Raw genomic sequence first — 14,577 nt, forward strand, 5'->3', positions numbered from 1 at the left:
AACTCTCGGCCGCACTCTGCAGGGGCAATGTAGATGGGAAGTGTTTGACCACCCACAATACAGCCCGTAATTGGCTACCCCCCGAGGTTCATCTCAGCTCAGACGAATCGCTGGCTATGAAGACAGTATTTTGACACAGGCAACGAGCTGCAGTCCAGAGTACAAAATTTTCGAAAAGCAGTGGCGGCTGTCTTCTGTAACGGGGGAATCGAAAAGTTGGTACAATGCTACGACACATGTCTAAGTCTGAGCGGCGACTGTGTAGACAGCAGCTCGAAGGTGTAGCTAACTGTTGCAAATAAAACGGTTTTGATTTTCACAGTGGTTTCCATTTCGCGACCTATTGTTCCTTACTTTCCGAATAGCCCTCTGATGACCGCTCGCTCGCAGAAAGATCCGTACCCATAAACTGGAAAGTTGCATGGATCACACCTACACCCAAGAAAGGAAACAGGAGTATGATTCAAATGGCTCTGAGCACTATGGGACTTAACTTCTGAGGCCATCAGTCCCCTAGAACTTAGAACTACTTAAACCTAACTAACCTAAGGACATCACACACATCCATGCCCGAGGCAGGATTCGAACCTGCGACCGTAGCGGTCGCGCGGTTCCAGACTGTAGGGGCTAGAACCGCTCGGCCACCGCGGCCGGCTGAAACAGGAGTAATCCGCTCAATTAGACACATATGAGTAACGTCGATTTTCAGTAGGATTTTGGGATATATACTGTGTTCGAGCATTAGCAATCACCTCGAAATAAAAAAAGAAAAAAAGAAAAAGATTTGTTGACAAACAGCCAACACGGATTCAGAAAATTTCGTCCTTCTGATACGTAAACTTGCTCTTTATTCTCACGAAATAATAAATGCTATCAACAGGGGATGTCAAACTGATTCTACATTCCTTTAGATTTCTTGGAGGTTTTTGACACCGATCCACATAATTGACTTCCAACTAACATGCATTCTTACGGAGTATCGACTCAGGTGTGTGGCTGGATTCGTGACTTCCTGTCAGACAGGTCACAGTTCGTAACAGCCGGCCGCTGTGGCCGAGCGGTTCTAGGCGCTTCAGTACGGAAACGCGCGACTGCTGCGGCCGCTGGTTCGAATCCTGCCTCGGACATGAATGTGTGTGATGTCCTTAGGTTAGTTAGGTTTAAGTGGTTCTAAGTTCTAGTGGACTGACGACCTCAGATGTTAAGTCCCATAGTGCTCAGAGCCATTTGAAGCGTTTGAACAGTTCGTAACAACTGACGGAAAGTCATCGAGTAAAACAGAAGTAACATCTAGCGTTCCCCGGCGAAGTGTTATAGGCCCTCTGTTGTTTCTGACTTCCATAAACGATTTACGAGACAATCTGAGCAGCCATCTTAGATTCTTTGCAGACGATGCTGTCACTTACCATCATGTAATGTCATCAGACGGCCAAAAGGAATCGATTTAGAGAAGATGTCTGTATGGTGCAAAAATAGACAATAACTCTGAATAATAACAAGTGTGAAGTCGTCCACATGAATAACAAAGAGAATACGCTAAGTTTCAGTTACACGATAAACCACACAAATCTAAAGACTGTAAACTCAGTTAAATGCTTAGGGATTACAGTTACGAATAATATAAGTTGGAACTATCCAGCAGCTAACATTGCGAGTAAAGCGAACCAAAGACAGAGCACTTAAGAAAAGAGACAGAACACTTAGAAGATGCAACAGATCTAATAAAGACACTGGCAACACTACGCTTGTCCGCCCTCTTCTGAAACACTGCTGTGCGGTGAGGGATCCACACCAGATAGGATAGACGGAGGACATCGAAAAAGTTCAAAGAATTGCGGCTCGTTTTGTATTATCGAGAAGTAGGGGAGATAGCCCCACGGATATCATACGTGAATTGGGCTGGTAGTCATCAAAACATTTATCACTGTGGCAGGACTTCTCGTGAAATTTCGACCACCAACTCCATCCTCAGACTGTGAAAATATTTTGTTGACGCCGGCTTTCATAGCCAGAAGCGATTGTCGCAATAAGAGAAATCAGAGCCAGCACGGAAACATATACATTATGTGATCTAAAGTATCCGGACACCTGGCTGAAAATGACTTTCAAGTTCGTGGCGCCCTCTATCGGCAATGCTGGAATTCAGTATGGTGTTGGCCCACGCTTAGCCTTGATGACAGCTTCCACTCTCGCAGGTATACATTCAGTCAGGTGCTGGAAGGTTTCTTGGGGAATAGCAGCCCATTCTTCACGGAGTGCTGCACTGAGGAGAGGTATCGATGTCGGTCGGTGAGGCCTGGCACGAAGTCGGCGTTCCAAAACATTCCAAAGGTGTTCTGTAGGATTCAGGTCACGACTCTGTGCAGGCCAGTCCATTACAGGGATGTTATTATCGCCTAACCACTCCACCACAGGCCGTGCATTATGAACAGGGGCTCGATCGTGTTGAAAGATGCATTCGCCATTCCCGAATTGCTCTTCAACAGTGGGAAGCAAGAAGGTGCTTTAAACATCAATGTAGGCCTGTTCTGTGATAGTGCCACGCATAACAACAAGGGGTGCAAGCCCCCTCCATGAAAAACACGACCACACCATAACACCACCGCCCCCGAATTTTACTGTTGGCACCACACACGCTGGCAGATGATGTTCATCGGGCATTCGCCATACCCACACCCTGCCATCGGATGGCAACATTGTGTACCGTGATCGTCACTCCACACAACGTTTTTCCACTGTTCAATCGTCCAATGTTTACGCTCCTTACACCAAGCGAGGCGTCGTTTGGTATTTACAGGCGTGATGTGTGGCTTATGAGCAGCCGCTGGATCGTGAAATCCGAGTTTTTTCACCTCCCGCCTAACTGTCATAGTACTTGCAGTGGATCCTGATGCAGTTTGGAATTCCTGTGTGATGGTCTGGGTATATGTCTGCCTATTGCACATTACGATCCTCTTCAACTGTCGGCGGTCTCTGTCAGTCAACAGACGAGGTCGGCCTGTACGCTCTTTTGCTGTACGTGTCCCTTCACGTTTCCACTTCACTATCACATCGGAAACAGTGGACCTAGAGATGTTTAGGAGTGTGGAAATCTCGCGTACAGACATAAGACACAAGTGGACACCCAATCACCTGACCACGTTCGAAGTCCGTGAGTTCCGCGGAGCGCCCCATTCTGCTCTCTCACGATGTCTAATGACTACTGAGGTCGCTGACATGGAGTACCTGGCAGTGGGTGGCAGCGCAATGGACCTAATATGAAAAACGTATGTTTTTGGAGGTGTCCGGATACTTTTGACCACATAGTGTAGGTGTTGGTTCTTTTCGAGATTGGTACGGTAGAGAAGTAGCTTAAAGGTGGTTCGATGAACCCTCTGCCAAACACTGAAGTATAATTTGCAAAGAAACGGTGTGGATGTAGAACATGCCTGCTGGGGTGACTAAATTTTTTGTCCTCTCTATTCTTCATCGACGAGAAGAATTTCGCACGTCAAGGATGCTAATTACATGAGAAAGACCGTCATTTCTTAATCTGTTCATATAGCTTCCTTTCTGACTCACAGCTTCCGTAAAACGGCTGGGAAAGCGACGGTATAACGTAAGCGGTAAGCATAGGTTTGCTTCTAAATGCAGACCGACATTGTATGCGCGGGGGAAAAAAAGCCATAAACTGGTTAGTGCGGCGACAAGAGGGCGTTTATTTCAAGCTCTTTGTGCACGAGCGTGGAAAACTAATTAATGCAACCGAACTCCGTTTGCGCCGCTCGTTAAAAGGATTTTTCCCGACAGGGCCTCGCTATAATCTGCTGTGAGATAAGCGTGACTTCATCGTTCCACTTATGTCTGCCGCGTCCTTCAGCAGCACCGGACGCCTCCGGGAAGGAAACGAAAGTAAACCAGACAGTACTGTCTGCTTTCGCTGCGGTTTCCGGCCAACGTTCCAGAAATTGTTCACGCAGGAGAACCACACAAACGTGCCGTCGTTTGACCACCGGACTGACTCTCGTATCTACCTCCACATCATACCCCGCAAGCCAGTTAATGGTGTGTGGCGGAGGGTACTTTCGGGACCACTATCTGAGCCCTCCAACCCTGTTCCATTCGCCAATAGTGCGTGGCGAGAAAGATTGTCGGTAAGCCTCTGTATTGGCCCATATTTCCCGAATTTTCTCCTCGTGGTCGACAGTTGAACTCAATCAATCAAAATGACAGTCACAGTCGTGTTATTTATTTTGTCGCCAACCGGTTTCAACCCGCGATGGGGTCATCTTCAGGGTAATTTACACTGTAAAGTTATAATATTAGTAAGTAATCAGGTACGTAATCTACAAGCAGTTAGTCAAAGTTACGTAAATAAACAGATTTTCATACCCATTTTGTCGCTCGCTGGAGTCGTCACCCTTCCTGTGCAGGGTTAGTAACTATGGTTGGCTCTCTGGAAACCCAGAATCTACACTGTAGGAATCAACATGGATTCCGGAAACAGCGATCGTGTGAGACCCAACTCGCTTTATTTGTTCACGAGACCCAGAAAATATTAGATACAGGCTCCCAGGTAGATGCCATTTTCCTTGACTTCCGGAAGGCGTTCGATACAGTTCCGCACTGTCGCCTGATAAACAAAGTAAGAGCCTACGGAATATCAGACCAGCTGTGTGGCTGGATTGAAGAGTTTTTAGCAAACAGAACACAGCATGTTGTTATCAATGGAGAGACGTCTACAGACGTCCAAGTAACCTCTGGCGTGCCACAGGGGAGTGTTATGGGACCATTGCTTTTCACAATATATGTAAATGACCTAGTAGATAGTGTCGAAAGTTCCATGCGGCTTTTCTCGGTTGATGCTGTAGTATACAGAGAAGTTGCAGCATTAGAAAATTGTAGCGAAATGCAGGAAGATCTGCAGCGGATAGGCACTCGGTGCAGGGAGTGGCAACTGACCCTTAACATAGACAAATGTAATGTATTGCGAATACATAGAAAGAAGGATCCTGTATTGTATGATTATATGATAGCGGAACGAACACTGGCAGTAGTTACTTCTGTAAAATATCTGGGAGTATGCGTGCTGAACGATTTGAAGTGGAGTGATCATATAAAATTAATTGTTGGTAAGGCGGGTGCCAGGTTGAGTTCACTGGGAGAGTGCTTAGAAAATGTAGTCCATCAACAAAGGATGTGGCTTACAAAATACTCGTTCGACCTATACTTGAGTATTGCTCACCAGTGTGGGATCCGTACCAGATCGGAGGAGATAGAGAAGATCCAAAGAAGAGCGGCGCGTTTCGTCACAGAGTTATTTGGTAAGCGTGATAGCGTTACGGAGATGTTTAGCAAACTCGAGTGGCAGACTCTGCAAGAGAGGCGCTCTGCATCGCGGTGTAGCTTGCTCGCCAGGTTTCGAGAGGGTGCGTTTCTGGATGAGGTATCGAATATATTGCTTCCCCCTACTTATACCTCCCGAGGAGATCACGAATGTAAAATTAGAGAGATTAGAGCGCGCACGGAGGCTTTCAGACAGTCGTTCTTCCCGCGAACCGTACCCGACTGGAACAGGAAAGGGAGGTAATGACAGTGGCACGTAAAGTGCCCTCCGCCACACACCGTTGGGTGGCTTGCGGAGTATAAATGTAGATGCAGATGTAGAGTTTAAATAACGGCCAACAACACGTGGGCAGACTGTGACGCCCTCCACGGTGACCAACGGTAGTTATATATTTAAGCAAGAAATCGTAAATTTTAAAGTTTGTTGCAGTCGTAATATAAAACATAATAAATAATAATTATAACTAATTAAATCTCGAGAAATTTACAATTATTTAAAATTCAGATAACTGTCGTCTGGGAAGTGATCAAGGTGACTGTTCAAAAAGTGAACATTCAGGCTCGTCAAACATCCTGAAGTTTTAAGCTTCTTTAATATTGTATGTATAATAGAAACATATTCTGTTTTTTTTTCATGTCCTAAGAACTTTGTAACGACTTGCTTGAATGATACTCATGGTTCTTTCTCATTTAAGGTCATTGTGAACTCAAAGTTAACATCAGACATCACTTTCCTAATGTCAGGTCCGACAAAGACTCTTTGTTTTAGTTTAGCTTCTCAAAGCTGTGGAAACTTTTGGCAGAGATACTTAAAACATGGTCCATCTTTAGGCAAAGCCTTTACAAACTGTTTCATTTGGCCTAACTTTATATGTAGAGGTGGTAGGAGTACGTTTTTTGAACTTACGAGGTTTTTACGTAGAATGTCCTTCTCACCAGGTTTTAAAGACTCCCTCAAAGGCCAGTTGTTTCTGCACCAGTGTTGTTCCCTAGCCTTACAGTTCCATTCACACAAGAAACATGGAAATTTGGTAAAGCCGCCTTTCTGACCAAGGAGCATGAATGTTACTTTCAGATCGCCTTATACCATCCAACAATGAGCAGAACAGCCTGTTTTATTTACCACTATTTCTAGGTTTTCATAGCTTTCTTTCATATGTACAGAATGTCCAACAGGTATAGATGCATACATGTTACCATTGTGTAATAAAACAGCCTTTAAACTAGTTTTGGATGAATCAATAACCAGCCTCCAGCCTTCCTTTTCGTATTCAATACCAAACTCATTCATCAGACCGGGAATGTCTGAGCAGTAGACTAAATCACCTTCTTGTTTAAAAAAGTTGGAAAATAGCTGCTCTCTCTTTCCATACATGTATTTGCTGCTTCTAACTGCCAATAAGTTCTTTTCTTTTAATCTAGAGCCAAGCAATTCAGCTTTTTCTTTCGTTAAGCCCAGATCCCCAACCAAATCGTTAAGCTCGGTCTGAGTAAACAATTTGGAATCTAGACTTTCTGTATTACAATGGAATTCATCATCATCTCGTTCATCTAAATCAGATCGTACATCAGAAAATACTTCCGTTAGAGTAGAATTTAAATCACCTGGTGGTTCAGGGACCGGCAAATCTACACCATGCCCTACTGGTCGGATGGCGGACGGAAGGTTAGGGTAGCTTATTACCTTCTCGTTTATCAAATTGTGACCAGTAATGTCAACCATGCAAAAGTAGCAACCATCGGACTGATTTCTTTGCTACCTCCATATCATAGGAACAGCAACTCTAAAGGCTTTTTTCTTCTTTTTGGACCATTTACTCTGATCTTCAACACACACATAACATATCGTATGCGGCGCCCAAGATTTATCTCCAAGTTTAGATCCAAAGTACGATAGATAAACCTTTTCCACAAAGACTGTAATGTTTCTTTGGTGTTTTTTAATCACAAATTCACCACAAATATGACAAAAACTGTCAGCAGACTTTTTACAACCGCGATTAGACATTGCACTGAGCACGTGTACAGGAAATGGGGAAGTGAGGTTACGTTGACAGTAAACAAAACACCAACTGTTAACAAAAAATACAGGGTTATTACAAATGATTGAAGCGATTTCACAGCTCTACAATAACTTTATTATTTGAGATATTTTCACAATGCTTTGCAGACACATACAAAAACTCAAAAAGTTTTTTTAGGCATTCACAAATGTTCGATATGTGCCCCTTTAGTGATTCGGCAGACATCAAGCCGATAATCAAGTTCCTCCCACACTCGGCGCAGCATGTCCCCATCAATGAGTTCGAAAGCATCGTTGATGCGAGCTCGCAGTTCTGGCACGTTTCTTGGTAGAGGAGGTTTAAACACTGAATCTTTCACATAACCCCACAGAAAGAAATTGCATGGGGTTAAGTCGGGAGAGCGTGGAGGCCATGACACGAATTGCTGATCATGATCTCCACCACGACCGATCCATCGGTTTTCCAATCTCCTGTTTAAGAAATGCCGAACATCACGATGGAAGTGTGGTGGAGCACCATCCTGTTGAAAGATGAAGTCGGCGCTATCGGTCTCCGGTTGTGGCGTGAGCCAATTTTCCAGCATGTCCAGATACACGTGTCCTGTAACGTTTTTTTTTTGCAGAAGAAAAAGGAGCCGTAAACTATAAACCGTGAGATTGCACAAAACACGTTAACTTTTAGTGAATTGCGAATTTGTCTGCACGAATGCGTGAGGATTCTCTACCGCCCAGATTCGCACATTGTGTCTGTTCACTTCACCATTAAGAAAAAATGTTGCTTCATCACTGAAAACGAGTTTCGCACTGAACGCATCCTCTTCCATGAGCTGTTGCAACCGCGCCGAAAATTCGAAGCGTTTGACTTTGTCATCGGGTGTCAGGGCTTGTAGCAATTGTAAACGGTAAGGCTTCCGCTTTAGCCTTTTCCGTAAGATTTTCCAAACCGTCGGCTGTGATACGTTTAGCTCCCTGCTCGCTTTATTCGTCGACTTCCGCGGGCTACGCGTGAAACTTGCCCGCACGCGTTCAACCGTTTCTTCGCTCACTGCAGGCCGACACGTTGATTTCCCATTACAGAGGCATCCAGAAGCTTTAAACTGCGCATACCATCGTCGAATGAAGTTGGCAGTTGGTGGATCTTTGTTGAACTTCGTCCTGAAGTGTCGTTGAACTGTTATGACTGACTGATGTGAGTGCATTTCAAGCACGACATACGCTTTCTCGGCTCCTGTCGCCATTTTGTCTCACTGAGCTCTCGAGCGCTCTGGCGGCAGAAACCTGAAGTGCGGCTTCAGCCGAACAAAACTTTATGAGTTTTTCTACGTATCTGTAGTGTGTCGTGACCATATGTCAATGAATGGAGCTACAGTGAATTTATGAAATCGCTTCAATCATTTGTAATAGCCCTGTAGAATCGACCTTTTTTTCCAGCAAATGTATTTCAGCAGTGCTACCAACGCCATTTACCTTCATTACACCTCCTTTTTAAATAACTAAATAAAATCCGTTAAATTCTTTAAGAAATCGCCTAATTTAATAAATTTAACTGTAAAATGTGAAGAAATGGTGCGTCATACAGTTTCTTAAGTATCATCTTTGGACTTCCCACCCTAAAAAACATAAGAATAAGGTATTTTCAGCAAAATAGTTTTTCCATTGTTGGGCCGTGAGATCGCTGGGATAGCCAGCCGTCAAACAAAACTATTCCACTTTCAGTGCAAGATAAACGAGACGGGTCAGGCTTCAAGGAAGAATGTAATAATTAAAATTGCAAAATAGGCACGTGCTGACACGTGTTATATCGTCTCTCTCTCTCTCTCTCTTTCTCTCTCTCGCTCTCTCTCTCTCTCTCTCTCTCTCTCTCTCTCTCTCTCTCTCTCTCTCTCCTTTTTATACGTGTAGAAGATATCAGTTTGTTAAGTTTGGAATGGTGGATGAAAATAAAAAGTCCTGACGTAACGTATAGTTCGCACACTCGTAGTAGCGGCTAAAATATACGCCAACAACCATCATCAGTGTTGTCACGTAGGCAAATAATTCCGATTAAAGGCACCAGATTAGGTTGTAGGAATTCAGTTATGTTGCCAACACATACGGCTAGCTCAAAAATACGTGTGTTTTGTTTTTAAAAATGTAGTAGTCATTGCCCGACAAATAAATATTGTTGCAGGGAGAAAGAGAGAGACGATAGAATCAACTATGTAGCAGTTTTTTACTGACGTTTTATACTGTTAATTACGGTTTAGAATAATATTTACGGCAGTGGAAACAAGACTTTTAGCAGTCAGCGATTTACTGATAAGCAAGCGTGAGCCTCGTATTATTAATTATTATCTTTGCATGCGTCGTGTATATTGAATACAAATTTCTCTGCAAAAAAAAAAAAAAAAAAAAAAAAAAAAATTTCTTTTCCTGATAGCAAAAACATCTACTGTATTTTCTTTCTTTTTATCTTGTGGGTGAAGCCCGAAAATCGTGTGAATAATTAATTGTATGTCATGTAATTGCTGCCAATGCGCCATTATGACAAAAGAATGGCAGAGGGCCAGTGATGAAAATTGCGTTCTAACGCCAGTTAATTATCTCTACTTAATTATATTCACATGTAGGAAGAGGTATGAAATGAGATTTCGAAGACAAATGCTTTTTATACATATATTGCGAAAAAATTTACGTAGAATTAACAAAATTGTGCATTCAGAAACAACCTCGTACAAAAGCGTCTAATAGGTTCGAGAGTTGAGACCAGAACGATCATTTTATTCATCCAGGTCTTTATCCCACAATTATATAGAACTTTCATGACCTGATATACTCATAGTCTTTGTTATTCTTAGTATCTGTTACACCGAAAATATTTTTTATGTTCAAAACACGCAAAGGTGGAGAGTTTTCTCGTTCCAAATTAATATTTCATCATTGATAACATGTTTATATAAATAAACACACTTCTCTTGCGGTCATCGTAACATTTTACTACGGTTTTTACAACTCTTTCCATGAGACGGTACAGTGTGAATGCTACCGAACCATCAGTTTCATTAGTCAAGGTTTGAGAATTCTGACACGAATTATTTACAGAGGGATGGAAAAATTGGTAGAAGTCGACGTCGCAGAAGATCAGTTTCGGTTACAGAGAAATGTAGCAAGGCAAATATTGACTTTGTTGACTGGAATCCATTCACTGAAGTTCTGAAGGAAGCAGAGGCAAAATACCGGCAGCTAAAAGCTATCTGCAACTTGTTCAGAAAACAAATTAAGTTGTAGGAGTCGATGACAAGAAAAGGGAAGCAGTGATTGAGAAGCGAATAACGCAAGTTTGTAGTCTGTACCCGATGTTATTAAATTTATACGCTGAATAAGCAGTATAGGAAAGCAAAGAGAAGTTTGTGGAAGGAATGGAAGTTCTAAGAGAATAAATAACAATTCTGAGATTTGCCGATGACATTGTAATGCCGTCACACAGAGAGAAAAGAGCTTGGAGGAATAGGTGAACGGAATGGTGAATGTCTTGAAAAAATGGTATAAGATGAACTTCAACGAAAGTAAAACATGGGTCAAGGAATGTAGTCGAAATAAATTAGGCAGTTCTGATGGAATTAGAGTAGAAAATTAGACTGCTTTGATCAGCTCCGTGAAATACAAGAATTATACTCACATTTGCTAATATGGTGTAACTCCAATTGCGCTACTTAATGGTGAAAACGAATATTTGCGCTGGGTCTCGACTCGAACCCGGATTTCCACTTAACACAAGCGTCATGTTAACCACTTGGGTTATCCGAGCACGTTTCCCAGACAGACCCAAACTTCCATATGTCAGCGTTTTGTTTATATTCTATTCTCGCGTGGATACTGAGACATTGCAGCCTTGCTTTTAGGTATGAAACGTATACAGTGGGTGCAGACGTTCATAGCGTTTATCCGTAAGTTTGATACACACAACAGACAAAATCACAGATACTTTGGTCATAAGTGATATACTCTCCTACACTTGACTTCTTAGCAACAAATTATCCTGAGTTAATAACCAGCATGAAAACCGATATAGGGATTAGTGAACACAGGGTTGTCGTAGCGAGACTGAATATTGTAATCCCCAAATCCTGGAAAAATAAGCGAAAAATATACCTATTCAAAAAAGCAGATAAAAATTCACTTGACGCCTTCCTGAGAGACAATCTCCACGCATTCCAAATTAATAATGTAGGGGAATACCAGATGTGGCTAAAATTCAGAGAAACAGTATCGCCAGCAATTGAGAGATTTATACCAAGTAAATTAACAAACGACGGAGCAGATCCTCCTTGGTACACAAAACGGGTTAGAACACTGTTGCAGAAACAACGAAACAAACATGCCAAATTTAAACAGACGCAAAATTGGAAGCAAGATTGGCGATATTTTACAGAAGCTCGAAATTTAGCCTATAACTGTTACGACAACGAAACTATGTCTCGAAACCTGGCAGAAAATCCAAAGAGATTCTGGTCGTAGGCGAAGTGTGTTAGCGGCAAGAAACAATCAATGCCTTCTCTGCGCGGTAACAATGGAGATACTATCGAAGGCAGTGCTGCGAAAGCAGATTTGCTAAACACAGTCTTCCGAAATGCCTTCACAAAAGAAGACGAAGTAAATATTCCAGAATTCGAATCGAGAACAGCTGCCAACATGAGTAACGTAGAAGTAAATATCCTCGGAGTAGTGAAGCAACTCAAATCACCTAATAAAATCAAGTCTTCTGGTCCTGAATGTATACCAATTAGGTTCCTTTCGGAGAATGCTGATGCATTAGCTCCATACTTGACAATCATACACCACAGTTCGCTCGACGAAAGATCCGTACCTAAAGGCTGGAAAGTTGCGCAGGTCACACCAATATTCAAGAAAGGTAATCCACTAAATTACAAGCCCATATGGTTAACGCCGATATGCAGCAGGATTTTAGAACATATATTGTGTTCGAACATTATGTATTACCTCGAAGAAAACGGTCTATTGACACACAGTCAACATGGGTTTAGAAAACATCGTTCCTGTGAAACAACTAGCTCTTTATTCACGTGAAGTGTTGAGTGCTGTTGATAAGGGATTTCAGATCGATTCGGTATTTCTGGATTTCCGGAAGGCTTTTGACACTGTACCACACAAGCGGCTCGTAGTGAAATTGCGTGCTTATGGAATATCGTCTCAGTTATGTGACTGGATTCGTGATTTCCTGTCAGAGAGGTCACAGTTCGTAGTAACTGACGGAAAGTCGTCGAGTAAAACAGAAGTGATTTCAGGCGTTACCCAAGGTAGTGTTATAGGCCCTTTGCTGTTCCTTATCTATATAACCGATTTGGGAGACAATCGGAGCAGCCGTCTTAGTTTGTCTGCAGATGACGCTGTCGTTTATCGATTAATAAAGTCATCAGAAGATCAAAACAAACTGCAAAACGATTTACAAAAAATATCTGAATGGTGTGAAAAATGGCAGTTGACCCTAAATAACGAAAAGAGTGAGGTCATCCACATGAGTGCTAAAAGCAACTCGTTAAACTTCGGTTACACGATAAATCAGTCTAATCTAAAAGCCGTAAATTCAAATAAATACCTAGGTATTACAATTACGAACAACTTAAGTTGGAAGGAACACATAGAAAATGTTGTGGGGAAGGCTAACCAAAAACTGCGTTTCATTGGCAGGACACTTAGAAAATGTAACAGACCTACTAAGGAGACTGCCTACACTACGCGTGTCCGTCCTCTTTTAGAATACTGCTGCGCGGTTTGGGATTCTTTGCAGATAGTACTGACGGAGTACATCGAAAAAATCCAAAGAAAGGCAACACGTTTTGTATTATCGCGAAATATGGGTTAGAGTGTCACTAAAATGAAACAGGATTTGGGGTGGATATCATTAAAAGAAAGGCGTTTTCCGCTGCGACGCAATTTTCTTACGAAATTCCTAACACCAACTTTCTTGTCTGAATGCGAAAATATTTTGTTGACACCGACCTACATAGGGAGGACCGATCACCACGATAAAATAAGGGAAATCAGAGCTCGTACGGAAAGATACAGGTGTTCACTCCTTCCGCGCGCTATACGAGATTGGAATAATAGAGAATTGTGGAGGTGATTCGATGAACCCTCTGCCAGGCACTTAAATGTGATTTGCAGAGTATCCATGTAGATGTAGATGTAGATTTACAACGGTCTGCCAATGCCGTGGTAACTTTTCAGTTCCGCGACTGTAGAAAACTCCTGGTTTTGAGGCGAAGAACTCGTCGAGATGCGTTTGGAGTGCGTTTTCATCGAGAAAGTAAGTTCGTTCAACGTTGTTCGATAGAATGCGGGAAAGGTGAAAATCTTAGGGCGCAATGTCAGCTGAATAATGTGGGTGCGGAATGATTTTCGAACCCAACTCCTGTGCAGTACTTTTTAGCTAATCTAGCAGAATGCAGCTGGCGTTGTTGTAGAGTAGCATTACTTCGCGCAGTATTCATACTGATTGTGGTTCTCCGACTGACTCAATAGGTTACACAATCGGGGAAGTAATTCATAATACACCGAACGAGCGCTGTTCAACCGGGTGCATAACATTACCTTCTGTCGATGCGCGGACGTCTTTGTATGGGGAATTGGTGCTTTGTTCGGTCTCAACCACCCCTTTCTGTTAGCATAAAGACATCACTTGTCGCCACTAGTAACGATATAAGATGAGAATGGTCGGTTTTGTTCACGAGCCAATTCATAACGACCAAGCAGAGATGCACACATAGCCACCAACAGATTTTTTTTTTGTTTTTTTTTATTTTGTTGTTTAGGCCTACACCGTGTGTTACATACACCCACGATTTTTCAGCCTTCGTCACAGCATGCAAAATTCGCACGATGGTCGAATGATCACAGTTCGTCACATTTGTCAGTTACCGAGAGTACATTGACTTGGACCATTATGGATGAATGCTTTTAAACGATCTCCACCTTTTTTTTTTATTTAAGGAGATGGGACCTGGATGGTCTGACAGAACCAGAGGTTGTACAGAGTTTCAGGGAGAGCATTGGGGAACGACTGACAAGAATGTACGGGAGGGGGGGGGGGGGGGAACACTGTAGAAGAAAAATGGGTAGCTTTGAGAGATGAAATAATGAAGGTAGCTCAGGATCAAGTAGGTAAAAAGACGAAGGCTAGTAGAAATCCTTGGGTAACAGAAGAAATACTGAATTTAATTGATGAAAGG

The 14,577-nt window shown here is 42.6% G+C and overlaps 1 protein-coding gene across 1 annotated transcript in view; it reads left to right on the forward strand.

Annotated features, from left to right (window-relative positions):
- Nucleotides 1-4,258: 4,258 nt before the first annotated feature.
- LOC124553542 overlaps nt 4,259-14,577 on the forward strand; it is a 124,320-nt gene continuing 114,001 nt past the window's right edge. The window contains exon 1 of the mRNA XM_047127389.1: nt 4,259-4,275. Coding sequence (XP_046983345.1) covers nt 4,259-4,275 — 17 coding nt within the window. The remainder of the gene's footprint in view (nt 4,276-14,577) is intronic.

Source organism: Schistocerca americana, chromosome 11 (genome assembly GCF_021461395.2).
Source record: "Schistocerca americana isolate TAMUIC-IGC-003095 chromosome 11, iqSchAmer2.1, whole genome shotgun sequence".
In the NCBI taxonomy this organism is placed as follows: Eukaryota; Metazoa; Arthropoda; class Insecta; order Orthoptera; family Acrididae; genus Schistocerca; species Schistocerca americana.